At 53.0% G+C, this 15,309-nt stretch overlaps 4 protein-coding genes across 5 annotated transcripts; 2 read left to right on the forward strand and 2 right to left on the reverse strand.

Moving 5' to 3' along the window:
* Positions 1-255: 255 nt before the first annotated feature.
* CENATAC (centrosomal AT-AC splicing factor) lies at positions 256-3,372 on the forward strand. Its single transcript, XM_014272479.3, has 9 exons — positions 256-608; positions 710-875; positions 946-1,008; positions 1,136-1,200; positions 1,340-1,445; positions 1,757-1,787; positions 2,156-2,236; positions 2,457-2,589; positions 3,041-3,372. Exons 1-9 carry the CDS (start codon positions 313-315, stop codon positions 3,084-3,086), a joined length of 987 nt encoding a protein of 328 aa, XP_014127954.1. The 5' UTR covers positions 256-312; the 3' UTR covers positions 3,087-3,372.
* Positions 3,373-3,677: 305 nt separating this feature from the next.
* On the reverse strand, positions 3,678-5,600 carry RPS25 (ribosomal protein S25). The gene is made up of 5 exons (XM_005494652.2): positions 5,441-5,600; positions 5,188-5,283; positions 4,616-4,799; positions 4,126-4,224; positions 3,678-3,761 (listed from the first exon to the last, which is right to left on the reverse strand). The coding sequence occupies exons 1-4, from the start codon at positions 5,441-5,443 to the stop codon at positions 4,130-4,132; spliced, it is 378 nt and encodes a 125-aa protein (XP_005494709.1). The 5' UTR covers positions 5,444-5,600; the 3' UTR covers positions 3,678-3,761; positions 4,126-4,129.
* Positions 5,601-5,606: 6 nt separating this feature from the next.
* Positions 5,607-7,918, forward strand: TRAPPC4 (trafficking protein particle complex subunit 4). Its single transcript, XM_005494651.4, has 5 exons — positions 5,607-5,876; positions 5,985-6,159; positions 6,233-6,336; positions 6,426-6,552; positions 6,965-7,918. Exons 1-5 carry the CDS (start codon positions 5,702-5,704, stop codon positions 7,041-7,043), a joined length of 660 nt encoding a protein of 219 aa, XP_005494708.1. The 5' UTR covers positions 5,607-5,701; the 3' UTR covers positions 7,044-7,918.
* On the reverse strand, positions 7,540-15,221 carry SLC37A4 (solute carrier family 37 member 4). 2 transcript variants are annotated; one of them, XM_074559559.1, is made up of 9 exons: positions 15,074-15,221; positions 14,754-14,986; positions 13,282-13,525; positions 11,866-12,024; positions 11,476-11,561; positions 10,787-10,900; positions 10,459-10,524; positions 9,269-9,407; positions 7,540-8,979 (listed from the first exon to the last, which is right to left on the reverse strand). In XM_074559559.1, exons 1-9 carry the CDS (start codon positions 15,219-15,221, stop codon positions 8,813-8,815), a joined length of 1,356 nt encoding a protein of 451 aa, XP_074415660.1. In that variant the 3' UTR covers positions 7,540-8,812. The 2 variants fall into 2 exon arrangements, with proteins under 2 accessions (XP_074415660.1, XP_074415661.1); XM_074559560.1 differs by lacking the exon at positions 10,459-10,524.
* Positions 15,222-15,309: the final 88 nt, after the last annotated feature.

Below are 15,309 nucleotides of genomic sequence, written 5' to 3' on the forward strand. Positions count from 1 at the left end.
AAGAGACCGACCCGCGCGTGGCTCCAGCCTCCTTTCAGGCAGCTGTAGAGAGCGATAACCCCTGAGCCTCCTTTTCCCCAGGCTAAACAGCCCCAGCTCCCCCAGCCGCTCCTCATGAGACACGCGGTCAGACCCTGCTCAGCTTGGATGCCCTTCTCTGGATACGGGCCCGTGGCGGAGGCCCGGGCGGTGACGCGGGCGAGCCCCGGGGCACCGGGAGCGGCGGGCGGGGCCGGCGGAGGGGCGGGGCCGGCGGAGGGGCGGGGCCGGGTCCTGTCCCTCCCCGCGCCTGCGCGGCGCGGCGCGGGCGCCATGGCCGTGCACTACTGCGGGCTGTGCCGCCGCAGCGCCTTCACGGGCCGCCGGCACCGGTACAGCACGGGGCATCGCCGGCGGCTGCGCGAGGCGCTGGCCCAGCTGCAGGAAGCGACGGCGGCGGCGCGGGCGGCGGCGGCCGTGGCCGATGGGGCCGCGGCCGTGCGGCGCTACGACCCGGCGGAGCACGATGGGCGCGTGTGGTGCCCGTGCTGCGGGCGCGGCGTGCAGCGGCACGGGCGGCGCGGCGGGCTGGCGCTGCTGCATGCCGGGCTGCTGCAGCACCTGGCCGGGTGCGTGGGCAGGAACGGGGCGGGCCGACGCTGCCGCATGCCGGGCTCTTGTGGCGATTGGCCGGTGCGGGCGGTGCTGACGGTGTCCCGGTGTCCCGCAGGCCCGAGCACCGCCGGGAGACGGCGCGGTTCTGGCGGGAGAACCGGGCGGAGGCGGCGCTGCGGGAGCGGTGCCTGGTGCCGGCCGAGGAGTACGAGCGCTTCGCGCAGGCTCTGGAGCAGGCGCTGGCCGAGCACCAGCGGCGGGAGGAGGAGCGCATCCTCCAGGTACGCTCGGTCACCTCCCCGCAGCGGCCCCGGCCCCCGCTGGCCCCGCCTCACCGCTGTGTCCCCGCAGATGGCGGCTGACATCCGGGAGGCCGAGCGCCGGCAGCGAGAGACGGTGCGAGCCGCGCTGCAGGTCGGTGAGCTGTATCCTGCCCTGGCTGCACCGCGCACCACCGCCACCGGGGAGGGGCTGGGGGCGGCTGCGTGGGGGCTGTGCTCAGTACCAGAAATATTGTTCCTTTTTCCTGAATTACACTCAGCTTCAACCAGAGCCAGAATTCTGTGCAGGACCTTCTGTCTGCAGGCTCCTCGCAGGACCTGAACGGTAAGCACCACTTTCTTCAGCAGTGACTGATGCATGTGTGCTCAAAGCACGGGGAGTTTGACACTGTCATTACCGGGGTCTTGCAAAGCTTTTGCAAGCTTTTGTATGCACTACAGTAAGAGCTGGTTTCTTATTTCAGGGATAGCCCTTGTGATGCAGAAGAGCCTGGCCCGAGCAGAATGCAGACAGGACCTGATTTAGCCTGGATGGAATCAAGCAAGGTTCTGACCTTCATTGGCCACCAGGTAGGGGTGACTGGCTAGCGAATGTGACTTCGATTTATCTGCAAGTCACCTACAGCACATGTCACAAAGCAGAACAAGGGGTGGTCTCCCCTGAAACTAGCCCAGTTTCAGTTACCCAGGTTTAACTTTCATTATGCAAACATTCTTCAATATACTGGGGGAAAAAAAACAAACTCTTTTAAAGAGATGAGCTTTCCTCTGCCTTTTTCTAATAGAACTTGATTCTGGAAAGGAATGAAGGCAATGCTCTTCTGCTCAGAGATACTCCTAAACACAAGATTCTCATAAGCATTTTATGTTCCTGTTAACAGGAAACAGAAGGCAAAGGAAATGTCCACACAGGTAAGTGCACCTGCATCATGACTCACCAGGCTGCTACCTCATGGCTTGCAAATGTCACAGGGATAACTCCAATTTTGAAGCAGTTGCAGCATAACCAGGAGGTAGCCATAGCCACTCTTGGCAATATTTGACATACTAGAGAAGAAAACACATCAGCACAGTAAAAACTGTTGATGCTGCTGCTGTGGGGAGTGTATGATTTGGGGTGTCTGCCATGGCCAGCTCTTTTTTTCTCAGAACACCCAGAGTTCACTTGGTCACTTGCTTGGTAGCACAAGCAGCAGACAGGGGGAAGAGGGGACCCTTTTATTCTGTCACAGTTTAAGGGTAACTTCAGTGGCTAAGTAAATATTCCCTGTGACTTCTAGGAGCAAAACCTCCGTGGCTAACAGAGGAAGAAGATGGAAGTAAACAAATTGGACCTTCCTATGAGGAGTTTCTCAAACACAGTGAGCAGCTTGCACATCTTCTAGTTAACCTTACAGTCACTTTAACATGCTAGAGAACCAAATGCAATTTGAAAAACTTCTGCTGAACAAAGTATTTGGGCTTTTGGGCAACCTGGTCTAGGGGAAAGCATCCCCATCCATGCTACAGGGGGTTGCAGCAATGTGATCCTTAAGCTCCCTTCCAACCCAAACCGGTCTACAATTTATTTTTCTTTTTCAGAGGAGAAGCAGAAGCTGAAAAAGCTCCCAGTGGAACGTGTTGGTGCCAACTTTGACCATACCTCTCAGACAAGTGACAGCTGGCTGCCTTCCTTTGGGCGCGTGTGGAATCATGGCAGGAGGTGGCAGTCCCGGTGAGCTTCAGCACAGATGGGTGCCAGGGGCAGTGTGGGGCTGCTGTACGTGCAAGCTATTCATGGAGCAGGCTCTGAGGAAGCACCAAGCATAACTAGACATTAAGCGGAGTTGCACCACACTGTGCTTAATCCAGGCAGAGTATCATTCTTGTCCTGGAGCAGCACCATGGCCTGCAAGGACGTGTGCTCATGGCTGTAAAGGCTGCACACATGAAGGCATCTGCCTTGTTTTGTTTGGCTCACCTTTTGACCCACTTACTGTCCCACTGGCACCTTTTAATGTGCCAGAACTGTCAGCTGGCTGGAGCTACCACTCACTGAGGTAACAAAAACATTGAGGGACCTTCCATGCTAAAACACTACACACAGCACTTTGGTAATTTTTCTAGAAGCGTTCATTATCTCTGTCTAAAGGCTACTGCAGTCTGACTTCTGTGCTCTCTTTCAGGCACCAGTTTAGAACTGAATCAGGGGAAAAGAAGAAAAAAAGGTGATCAGATGAGGAACACGAGACACCCAGCTCTGCTGTGGAAAGGCTGACTGTAGGTAGCTGCACTTTTGTTGATGACTGCCCTGTAAGGGCATAGAATGTTCATGCGAGCATCACACCTTAAGCCACACAAAGTCAAGTCCTGCCAGCAAGGACAGGCTCCTGTGGATGCCATATCTTCCTGTCAGAAAGCCTACTCTGTACAGCAAGTGATGCCAGTGCCCTATGCTGAAATGGCACATCCTGCTAAAGGAAGAATTTTTGGAGAAATAAACTTTTTTTTTAATGCCTCTCTGTTTGTAGACCAACTGAAACTCATTTCAAATGCAGGGCCCACCCTGCAGGCAACTAATGCTAGGTGTTTGATACTTTCACTCAAACTTATATTGCTTTCCTTCATTTTAACATTTATCCTTTACATTGTCTAACATCACTGGCTGCTGTAGGTGATGTGAAAGTTTCACGCTTCCCTTTCAGCAACACATTTGTGATACTAATAAAGATAAAAACTGGCTGCTACGGGACAACAGCCATAACCTCAACCAAAATCCACTATAAGTAATGCATCACTATAAGTAAGGAAACATACACACTGTTGAAAAATCAAGAAAAATTATAACCAATAATTTTATTGTGTGCATCTACATATGACACATTGTTGACGAAGTCACTGAAGAACCTGCAAAGCAAGAAGTCCCCAATCAGAAATCCAGGTAAAAGCAGGCTAGCACAAAGCAGACAGTCTGACAGTTTTATCCCAGCAGGAGCACTTGGCCATGGTGCCATGTGGGAGCAGGGAGGACAGGTGCGCATTTGCCCTGCAACCCACAGTGAGGGGAACAAATTATACTTTCCCCATTCAATGAGCACAGGGACAAAATCAGAAATCTCCTTATAATTTAATTCTGGAAAGCTGATGTTTCCAGTAATGTTCCCCCAAGAAGTTGCTTAGGACGTGAGCAAAATACTCTCTGGAAGAACAGCCCACAACAGGCATATGGAAGCTGCCCATTACACATTGCACAGCTCAGCACCCAGCTCACCTCCCTACGCGTCCTCCCCTGCAGCAGGCGCGTCTCCACCTTTCGTGTTCCGGGTGTAAATCACCTGGGCTCGGTGCTTGGACACCAGTTTGATCAACCCTATGGAAAAACAAAATTACATCAGCGTGCATGTACTGATGGATGCCAGGGATGCTGAGGTCCGTCCTAGAGAGACAGGGCAATGTACAAGAGAAAATAATAGGGGGTAGCAGCTTATACAAGTCTTTTGTTGCCATCTGGCTGCAGTTACATCACAGCCCATCATTTTGGCAACATTTTTCTTAGTACAGCAATGCCTGTACGTAACAAACTGCTGCTCCATACTTTGGAGCACTTCTGAAATGCAAGTTAAGGCAGTGGCTCTCCAAAAACAATTTACGCATGGAGCAGTTCAGATGCTGCAGGAAAGCTGCTGGGCAAGCAAGGAAAACCAAACAGTCAATTCAAGCAGCTTTCCGTTTGTTTTTTTTTTTTATTTCCAAGTGCTCACCTTTGCTGAGGAGCTCCTGGAGGGCAGCCCGAGCCAGGGAACCTCGAATCTTCAGCCTTTCTGAGACAACTGCAGGTGTGATGAGCTTGTAGTTGGGCACTTCTTTGCACAGTTTGTCATAAGTGGCCTTGTCAAACAGGACGAGGTTGTTCAACTTGTCTCTCACTTTCCCCTTGGACCACTTCTACTTGAAAACAGACAAAAAACAACACCCCCCCGCCCTTAAGCAATCTTGTAAGCAAGAACAGAAGATGGAACTAAACTATGATGAAAGAACTGCAGCATCGAACGTTTCCGTATCACATCCCAAACTAAAGCCCTAGTGAGATGCACAAAACTGCCTCCGTAAATGAGCGTGCTACGGCTATTACCTGTAGTATCTAAAAATAAGAGGACCAAAGCCCCCTGTTACTCAGGTTTAGCACTATTATGTACAACTTGCTGGCAGACGAAGAACTGGCTCCTTTAACAACAGGATGCCGGCCCCGCCTGCCCCCGCCCTGGGGCCCGGCCACGCCACACGCGCCAGGCCCGGGATCGCGCGCGGAGCCCTCCGGCCCGCCGGCTCCCACCTTCTTCTTGGCTTTGCCGCCGGACTTGTTGACCGGGTCCTTGTCCTTCTTGGCGGACTTGCCCGCGTCCTTCTTCTTCTTATCGTCTTTGGGCGGCTGCGAGGGGGTGAGAAGGATGGAGGGTGAGCGGCGACGCGCGGGCTCGGTCCCCCGGGCACCTCGCAGGGCTTCCCGCCGCGCTCACGGAGCCGCCAGCGCCTCTCGGGCGGCCCAGCCCGGCCCGCCGCCCGCCCCCCGGCCCGGGCCCGCTCACCATGATACGGCCGCAGCTGCTCCGCAAGATGTCGGCGAGAAAGGAAGGGCCTGGCGTGGGCCGGGGGCGGGCCCCGGGCGGTCGCGTCACTGCCGGGGCGGGCCCCGGGCCGTGCGTCACTTCCGGGGCGGGCCCGGGGCCGTGCGTCACTTCCGGGGCGGGCGGGGCCGTGCGTCACTTCCGGGGCGGGCCCGGGGCCGTGCGTCACTGCCGGGGCGGCGGCGCTGCCTCTGCCGCGGCGGGCGGGCGGGGCTCGGCGCCATGGCGATCTTCAGCGTCTACGTGGTCAACAAGGCCGGCGGCCTCATCTACCAGCTGGACCACTACGCGCCCCGCTCCGACACCGAGAAGACGTTCAGCTTCCCGCTCGATCTCGTCCTGCGCCTGCACGACGAGCGCGTCGTCGTTGCCTTCGGGCAGCGGGACGGCATCCGCGGTGCGGCGGGTGGGAAGCGCCGGGCGGGGCCGGGCTTATTGACGGACAGACTGCCTGACCGTCTGACCGATGGACTGTCTGCCTGACGCCGCCGCGCTGTCCCCGCAGTGGGTCACGCCGTGCTCGCCATCAACGGCGCCGAGGTGAACGGTCGCTTCACGGCGGACGGGAAGGACGTGCTGGAGTTCCTGAGCAACCCCGCCAACTACCCGGTGTCCATCCGCTTCGGCCGCCACCGGCTCTCCTCCAACGAGAAGCTGATGCTGGCCTCCATGTTCCACTCGTGAGTCGGGGGGCCGTGACGGCCGGGGGGCACGGGCAGGGCGGTGAGGGGCGCTGAGGGCCTGTCCCCGCAGGCTGTTCGCCATCGGCTCGCAGCTGTCACCCGAGGTTGGGAGCTCCGGGATCGAGATGCTGGAGACCGACACCTTCAAGCTGCACTGCTTCCAGACACTGACAGGTACCGGGGGGCCCAAGCACCGGCACTGCTCTGCTCGTCAGGGCTGTCTGTGCTTGGCCTTCCTCATGCTCCTGGCATTATGGCTCCAGGGATCAAATTCATGGTTCTTGCTGACCCAAGGCAGACAGGGATAGACGCTCTTCTCCGCAAAATCTATGAGATTTACTCAGACTTCGCTCTGAAGAATCCTTTCTACTCCCTGGAGATGCCAATAAGGTAAGGAAAAGCCCATTTTTAGTAACCTGGCCGCAACCCCTCATTGCTTTCTGCCTATACAGTAGCAAATGCACTCCTAAGTAGCAAAACTGGCTGAAGGAAGCTACAGCACACTGCTGCAGAGAGGGGATGCAGCCCTGAGCTCTTTCCAGTGCTGGCTCTGCTGGGGCAATGGGAGGTGCTCTCCCTTGGCACAAGCCCTGCTGTCTTACCATATGTTCGGGCCTACATAAGAAGCTTTAACCTTAACTAAGGACCAAGTCGGACCTCGACAGTAGTCATGTTGCTGTGTCATAATTTCTGAATTTCTCCTTGAAGGATGCAGAGCCAAGGATGTGGAGATCTTTTGTTAGCTTTGTTAACTCACTTCCATAGGTAGAAGTCATCCCTTTTGCTTTTCTGACTATTTCAGATGCGAGTTGTTTGATCAGAACTTGAAGCTTGCTCTGGAGGTGGCAGAGAAGGCTGGACCCTTTGGACCTGGATCATAGAGAAAGCCTTGCCTGTTGCAGAGATTCATTCATCTGAAGAGCAGGGCCTCTCTCTTCCCTGGCTGGTCTCTCACAAAGCTCCCCTCTCCACAGCAGAGACTGCACATCCCCAAAACATGCTTTAGTATCTCCCAAAATATCAGTTGATCCCCTTTGTTGCAAAACTTACCTTAAAGAGATTCCTTAGCACTGTTTACATTGGGCCACAGGGCCTTACTTTGCTGTTGCAGCTCTGCTGCACTTGGCTGAAGGAGAAGGTGCAAGTCTGTGGCTTTTCCACAGTCAGTGCTTTTCTTTCCTGTCATAAATGTACATAGGTATTTTTCCTGTATAGCTCGAACTTACGGTCTTGCAGAGGGTTTCTGTGTAGAAGTAATAAGTGTTTACTAATGAGACAAATGGCTGTTTGCTTTCTGTTGGTGGGGACATTGGCACCTCAAGAGGATACGTGGATTTGGGTGGTTTTGCTTGCACCACTCTCCATAAGACAACCAGGGCCCTTGCGACACTGCTCCATTTTTATTTCAGATACAGAAGAAAATAATGTAATTAAGTACAAAATGTAATTCACTTTCATTTACTTAATTAAGGCTAGCTAACTACTCTTGCAAGCAAGGTACTCAGCAAAGTACCTGCATGCAGGTTCTTTATGAGTTGAATGTGCCTCTTTCAGGATCCTAAGACAGTAAATCCTTTTGGGGAAAAACAAGAATATTCAACAAATTCCTGATTAAATTACCTGAGTGTACTTACTGCAGGGTGCTGGGCCTGACTGCTAAGGCTGTCAGTGATGGCTCTGCTAAGGCTGACTCAGAGCCCCTGCCTGCAGCCATGTGGGACACAGCTCTTGACCAAAACTATCCCAGTCTTCACACCTTGTACTGGAAAAATACAAGCCAATGCTAGAAACGTGGGTTATCAAGAAACCCAGCTGCAGAAGTTGTGGGTTGGTGGTGGCTGCTGTTGCAGTTCCTGCTGCTGGGATAGTTCTGCTGGCTGATTTGCAGAGCACTGGCTGTGAGCTGCCTTGGCAGCAGCTGCCTGCCTTGCCAATCATTAACATTGCACACAGAATGCACCAGCAGGATCAGTTCACTTAGAAGGAGCTGCTGCAGACACCATGAATTCCCTGGAAACGTGCCTGTTCCTAAATGCTGTGGAGAGCCCTGCCACAGCTTGTCCTGCTGCTCACTCCTGGAACTAACCCCACGTGGGGCTGCGGCCTCGCTGCTGTCGGAGGCTGGGCTGCAGCCCTCACCATCCCCTGATGTGCGCTGCCACATGGCTGAGCACACACAGAGCTCGTGCTCAGGTGACCTGGGACAGCCCGGGGCAGATGGATGGGACTGACACAGACAGCAAGGCTGGGTTCAGGGCCCTGAGCAGCGAAGCTGAACTGATTAATGTCTCGGTTAATGGCTGAGACAATAACGACAAAACTAGAGGTAAGTGCACCTGAAGCCAGTCATTTCAGACCACTTCTAGTGGGGAAGCTTGGGCTGCAGAGCCTGCTTGCTTCACTAACAGTGCTGTGAGGAAGAGGTACAGTAAAATCATTGCAAATGTAAACTAGGTGAATTATCACATCTTGAGGGAAAAAGTGATCAGTAGCAGGAACCTTGTGCCCTCTGGCACCTGACACTGGATGAGAAGTTGAGACATTTTTATCTAGGTTGCAGCAATAGGTAAACTCACTCCTAGGCCAGTCAAACAAAAACGAGCATCATTCACGTCAGCGTGGGAACATCCTTCCACCGAGCAGCTCCTCCTCAGTCAGCCTTCCTGGAAATCCGGCCCATCTTGGTGCGGATGTTTCGCAGGAGGAAGAAAGCCACTGTGCTAGCCATGCAGGTGACCTCAGCTACCCAGAACGCTGTGGCCCAGCTGTAGTGCTTGGCAATTGTACTGAAAGGCAGTCCAGCCAGGAAACCCCCAACTGCAACGAAAAACAAACAGAAAGTCAACAACACTTGTGTGCTCCCATGTTCTCTATCAACACCTGCTTTTGCATATATAACAGTTCCTTAGGCCTGGTTTGAACTTAAAGCCCAACACAAAACCTGTCAGGCACAGCAGGAAAGCATCCCTGAGGCTTCCAGCTCCATTATCTCTCTCCTTAGGTGCCTTCCCATGACCAGCAGCAGCTTGGCACCTGGGCCTAGACCATGCTTCATCAAGAACGTGCATGGGTTTTGTTTGTTTTTGGGGAAATGGGTATTACTTACCATTGGCCATGAGGGCCACGATGGCATGGGAAGTGCCACACAGGTTGGCAGGGGCACTTTCATTTGCTATGACCCCAAACAGGGCAATCGGCCCGTACGAGGAGAACCCAAACACAGCTCCCAGAGTCAGAATCCACAGCTGTCAAAATCACAAACAGGATCTGTAAGTCTCACCACCGTCAGTTAGCAACTGTTGATAATTCTGATTCTATACTCTACCTGGGAGTTTTGACATTTTCAGGCTGATAGCAGCTCCCCAGCCTGGCAGCCAGGAGAGCTCAAGCCTGTAGTCCCCACATCCATAGAGCCCAGCTGCATCCCCACCACGCCATCTTACCGGCCAATGCAAGCTCTCCTCCCTCCCACAGCTCTGCCCCCACACCACAGCCTGTGCTGATTTGCAAGAAACAGAACATTGAACAGAAGAGGGCAATGAGCCCAAGAAACCACAGGAAAGAACTGTGAATCACATTGCTTTCATAAACAAGCCTGGAGCTACCAACTGAAAGCTTTTCTCAGTTTAGATGCATGGGACTGATCAGAGCATGTTTATTTGTGAGACATCTCTTTCTGATGACCTCAATGAAACCAATGAAACCAAAGAAAATGACCAAGAAACCAAAAAAAAAACCTCACCACAAAAAATCTCAACAATTTGAACTTCAGTGGTAGTTTCTGCTCTAAGAAACCTATCTGGCCCAAAATTGTCAGTCTCTTGTTTGCTCAACAAAGGGTAAGTAACACCTCCACATTACAGCATGCTTTTAGAACTGCAAACACCATTTCAAAAAGCCCAGGAGGAAGTTAAGTGCCATCATATTTTCCAGATGTGAAACAGAAAGGAGTTAGGAAAACACTTGCCAGAAACTGAATAAGAATGTATCTGCCAGAGCAGAATCATTCTTTCAGATCTCACCCACAAGACCCCTTAGCTGGCTATATTTTACCTGATGAAGAGAGGTCCTCAGAACTTTCTTTATAAAACTTAAAAGTTACATAGTTAGACTTTTTAAAGTCAGTTAGTGCACTCAAATTACCATAAGAAAATGTTTCTTTTACCAAACTTACAGTAATCTCTTCTCAATGCCCTGGTTTTAAGTTTTGAAGTGCTAACCAACCTCTCAGGATAGGAGTAAGGCAGACCAAGGAAAGAAGAAAAAGGCAGAGGGAGAAAAAATGCAAGCAGAAACCTCATGTTCTTTTAGGCCTGTAAGATCAGCTAGAGGTTGAAAGGCTACAGTCCAGAAGTGGTTTTCCTGAAGAAGAAGAAGAAAAAAATGAAAGGAGAAAAGAAGTTTTATTTATTTAGCAATCATAAGGGCAGATGCAAGTCAGGTCTCATGCAAAGTCTGGAAGGCAGACTGCCTGCAACAACAGGACAGCAGGAGCAACCCCAAGCCAGGCCAAGCCAGCGCTTCTCACGAGTGCAACGAAAAGGAAACCCTTGGGAATGGTGAAGAAAACAATCCTGGCTTCTGTCATCAAACCTGCCGCTCCCAGGGATGGCCAGCTGCTTACCTTGGGAGAGTCGCCCGTGACCGTGATGCGGAAGAGGAACATGGACACGCACATCCCAGCCATCATGGACAGCAGGAGCCCATGCCGGGGGTTCCCGTAGCTGGACAGCCCCACCTGGGACACAAGGAAGGGAGGAAAGTGGACAGGCAGAAACTGCAGGGACTTCCTTTTACACCTGTAGTGACCACACCATCCACAGCGCCGTCAGAAACACGGATGCACATCAACAGCACATCTGCTGGCACACCTTGTTAATGGTTTAAGGGCTGCACACAGTCAAACTGTGCTAAACAAAAGCTCTTAGTAATAAACCACACTTCAGTTATCAACCCCTTCCACCCTGAATCTGGCTCCAGATCCCAACACTGGATTTTAATGTGGGGTTTTTTTCAGCCAGAAGACAATTATCAGCAAACAGCCCTTCCACACTAAAATCTGGAGACCACAGTAAAGCAAACAAATTAAACATATTAAACACCTCAAATCTGACAGGCATATTGCAACCCCTAACATCAGCAGACCTATTTCCTAGCACCTTCTGGAGTGTTTGACAGCTGTGCCCATGCACATGACAGAACTGAGTATGGGCTGGTTTCTCTGCTGTGCACCCTGCCTGAGTGCCTTAGTGAAGCAGCTCAGACAGCCACCGTGTTCCCTGCCCAGCATGCCCAAGGGTGCACATGACTTACTTTTGCTACTGCTCTATCGGAAAGGTATCCAGCAGCAATGCTTCCCACCAGGCCCCCAATCTCCAAGGCACTCATGTAGGAACTGCCTAGAACACAGACAAAGCAAAGAACAGCTCATCAGATTTGGTGCTGTGGGCTGCAAGCTCACAGAGCACGTGAGCAGCTCTGCTGGACACAACGATCTGGCTCATCCCCGTTCAGGAAGGCCTGTCTGCCAGTCCCAGGAACGCCCTGGCACTGGGGTGCTCGGTGCATGCACTAACGCCATCATTCAGTTATTGAGTGCCCAAAACCTGTGTGTAGCTAAGCAAGGGCCTCTACCCAGACAAACTCTGGCAACACCTCCCACATTGCAGCCCCAGAGCTTAATAATGCAGTTCTGCATCTCACCTACAAGCATGGACTGTCCCCTCTCCTGGATCAGGAAGAGCTGTCCCCAATCAGTACAGCACGTTTTCACTCCAAAAACGACCAGGTAGCCTGTTGAGAGCACCCAGAGGTATGGGGAGAGCAGCAGCTCTGTCAAGGTGCTGTTGTCGCTGGAGGAACCTGTAGGAAGGTCGGGAGGAGTGTTACCACAGCCCAAACCACACCAACCTGCAGCCCAGCAGACAGTTCTACAGGCAGGAGCAAGGCATGAGAACATCCCCACACAGGGAGCTATTCACAGCTGCTGAACGGTGGTGAGTGGCTCTACCTCCCCCTTGTTCTGGTGATTTCAAAATCTCATCTGTCATTTTATCCCACATTCATTAAAGATTTGAAAAGAATAATCAAAACACTACTCCCAGTAATTTTCTGTATTTCAGTTGCCAGTAAACCACCCACAAAGGTTTTTGGAAAATTACCTCTAGATTCTTTGGGAGTGTTTTTTAACTACGCCTGTGAAAGGCACTGCATAGACCCAAACAAATATGCTTTCAGATGCTACCTTGATTTTTGCATCAGTCTTCCAAGAACACCAAAAAACTTGCTCTCCCCAGAGAATGCTCTGGGGAGACAATATTCTTTTCTTATGCAAAGATGTCCAGTCTGGCAGCACAGTCAGTATGGGACAGCATGGAACATGGGCTGAGTTTCCACTGGCCTTTAAAATCCTACTGAAAACCTGTGTTGCAATTCCCATCTACATGTTCTGCTTCCAGAGAAGCACCACACTCAGTGGTCTGAACAAACATTTACTAACTAGATGTCCTGGGCTGGGACAGAAACACTGAGCAGAGTCCACCGAGAGCCAGGGGTCAAGAGAGCCCAAGGTGGGGTGAGGGGAGAGCTGCCTGCCCGCTGCCAAAGCAGAGGAGCAGAGGTCGGGCCCAAGGAAGCATTCCCTGCTGCTGCAGCTTTTCTCTCTCCACCACCTCACCAAAACTGCGCTCGCAGGCTGAGCACACAAGGCTCCAAGGAAATAGGGATGCTGGTAGCAGGAAGACATGACTTAAATGGGGAGAGCCAGCCCTGAGCAGCTCAGCAGCACACAGGTGTCTGCTGGCAGGCTGAGGAGCAAGACTAACAGAGGGCTAACAGCAGGCTTTTCCCCTGCTCTGCTCTAGGGCGTCAGGAAACCCTACACCAGCCCCTTCCCACAAGATCACAGGGGGCCTTCGCTTACACAATTTGTACCTTCATTATTAGAATAAAGCATCCAAAATCAACCCATTACCACACGCCTGCCAAAATGTGACTTCAGAAACTGGGGAGGATGGGGGTGTTGGTATGCTGAGAGTGACACATCTGTACCAGAACACAGACAGAAGGCACTGCATCGCCTGCTGCAGCTGCCTGCTTGCATCGAAGCCACATGCTCACCTTTCTTCCCCTTCTTGGCTCCTTGCTCAATGTTGGGCAGCCCAACATCTGCCGGCTCGTTTTTAATCAGGACAAGGCAAACAAAAGAGACAACCATGCAGGTGAAGCCAGAGAAGGACAAAGTCTTGCGCCAATCGTAGTTCATAGACACAAGAGCAGCGAGAATGGGGCCTAAGCCTCCAGCCAAGTTCATGCTTGTAGACAGGATTGCCCACCAAGTCCCAAACTGGGAAGGCTCAAACCACTGTGCAACAAGAAAAACAGCATGAGGTGTAAGAGAGTGACAGCACACCTGAAAACCCTCCCTTGAAGCCCATTATGTGGGGCGGGGGCAATTCAGACACAGAACTCCAAAAGCAGGTAGAGGAAACACCCACACCTCGCTACTTTAGTCATGCACAGAACGCCAAATGTTACTCAAGTGTCAGCCCAAAGAGCTTGACAGGTGTCCACACTGTGAGCCAGCTCAAAGTTATTTCCATTTACAGAACGTGAAACTGAGACGTGGGGCAGGAGAGGCAAGTTTAAGAGCACATGGTTTTGTGTACTCACTTGCTAGAACAGCGTCCTCCTGGAGAGCTCTGCTGGCTCAGGAACTTGGATGGATACACAGAGAGTCACAGGGTAACTTTAGGACTCTGCTGCATTAAGTATCAGACATGATGGGCTCCGTACTGCAAGGAGCACCCAGAGCCAGAACCACTTGGGTGGTTCTTGTCAGCAGGAAAATGTCTGAGATCTACATTCATGAATATCTTCAGAAAACACCACAGCTGATATTTCTGTTATTTGGGCCCTTCTTTTCTGTGCATTCAACTGTCCTGAACAGCCCTCTCCTCATCAGTTAGGGGAGGCTACGTGTCTCACAGAAAAGCAACAAAGTTGTTTATTTCTTCCCCACCCTGCCCCACAGGATCAGCATCAAACTAACCAAACTCCTTTCCTTCTGTCCTTGGGAGAAATCAATCTGGTCCTTTCAGATTTTCACAAACCCCAAGTACACACAGCTTAGAGACTCATCTCACACTATTCCTCCATTTTACCCAGTTTTCTACCCAAACCACCTGTGATTTGGAATTCCCAAGTTGCCCAAGCGTGCAGCTGGAACTGTGCTCACTGTCCCCTGAGCCGCAGCAGCAGAGTGAAGCAGTCCGGTGTGTCCACGCCGAAAACACTTAATTTCAACAGAGTCTGCCTCAACGGGGCAGAACCCTGCTACCAGGAGACGTTACCAAACTGAGCTACACTCAAGGCACATAGGGGCATCCTTTGGTAGGATAAGCAGAACCCCGTGCACGGAAACTTGTTCCACAGGCAGCAGAATGCAGAGAGTGCTCTGGCCCCCCTTGGCTGGAAGGGAGTGAGAAAAGCTGCAAGTCCCTGCGGATTGTGGGCCAGCGAGGTGTGCGCGGCCCCGATGCCAGGGCAGGTCAGCAGGGCGGCGGCAGCTCCCCGCGGCTCTCAGCACCCACCTTGCGCAGGATCTTGCCGCAGGGCGGCCAGCCCAGCCCCTGGGCCAGGCCGTTGAGGAACCAGAGCCCGGCGAAGGCCATGACGGTGGAGCTCCAGGAGAAGACCACGTTGACCAAGCCCACCATGAGGAGGCCGGAGGAGAAGAGCCAGCGGGCGCTCATCTGGTCCGAGAGGACGCCGCTGATGAACTTGCTGATGGCGTAGGCTGCCGACTGGCTGCTGGTGATGAGACCTGCGGCGGGCAGAGCCCAGGGGCGCCTCAGCCCGCGGAACGGCCACCCCGGGCCGGCGGGGCCGAGGAGCCCGGACCCTCACTCACCCAGGTCGTCCTTCCCCAGCGGCACCTCGGCCATGACGGCGGGCATGACGAACGAGAAGGTTTTGCGGTTGAAGTAATAGAGCGTGTAGCCCACAAACATGGCCGCGAAGATCGCAGCCCGGTAGCGCCCGTACCCGCCGGCCGCCATCGCTGCCGCGGCGCCGCACCGGCCCGGAGCGCCCCGCACGCACGGACGGACGGACGGACGGACAGACGGGCGGGCGGACCCCGCCCGC

The sequence above is a fragment of the Zonotrichia albicollis genome, chromosome 27 (genome assembly GCF_047830755.1).
Source record: "Zonotrichia albicollis isolate bZonAlb1 chromosome 27, bZonAlb1.hap1, whole genome shotgun sequence".
NCBI lineage: Eukaryota > Metazoa > Chordata > Aves > Passeriformes > Passerellidae > Zonotrichia > Zonotrichia albicollis.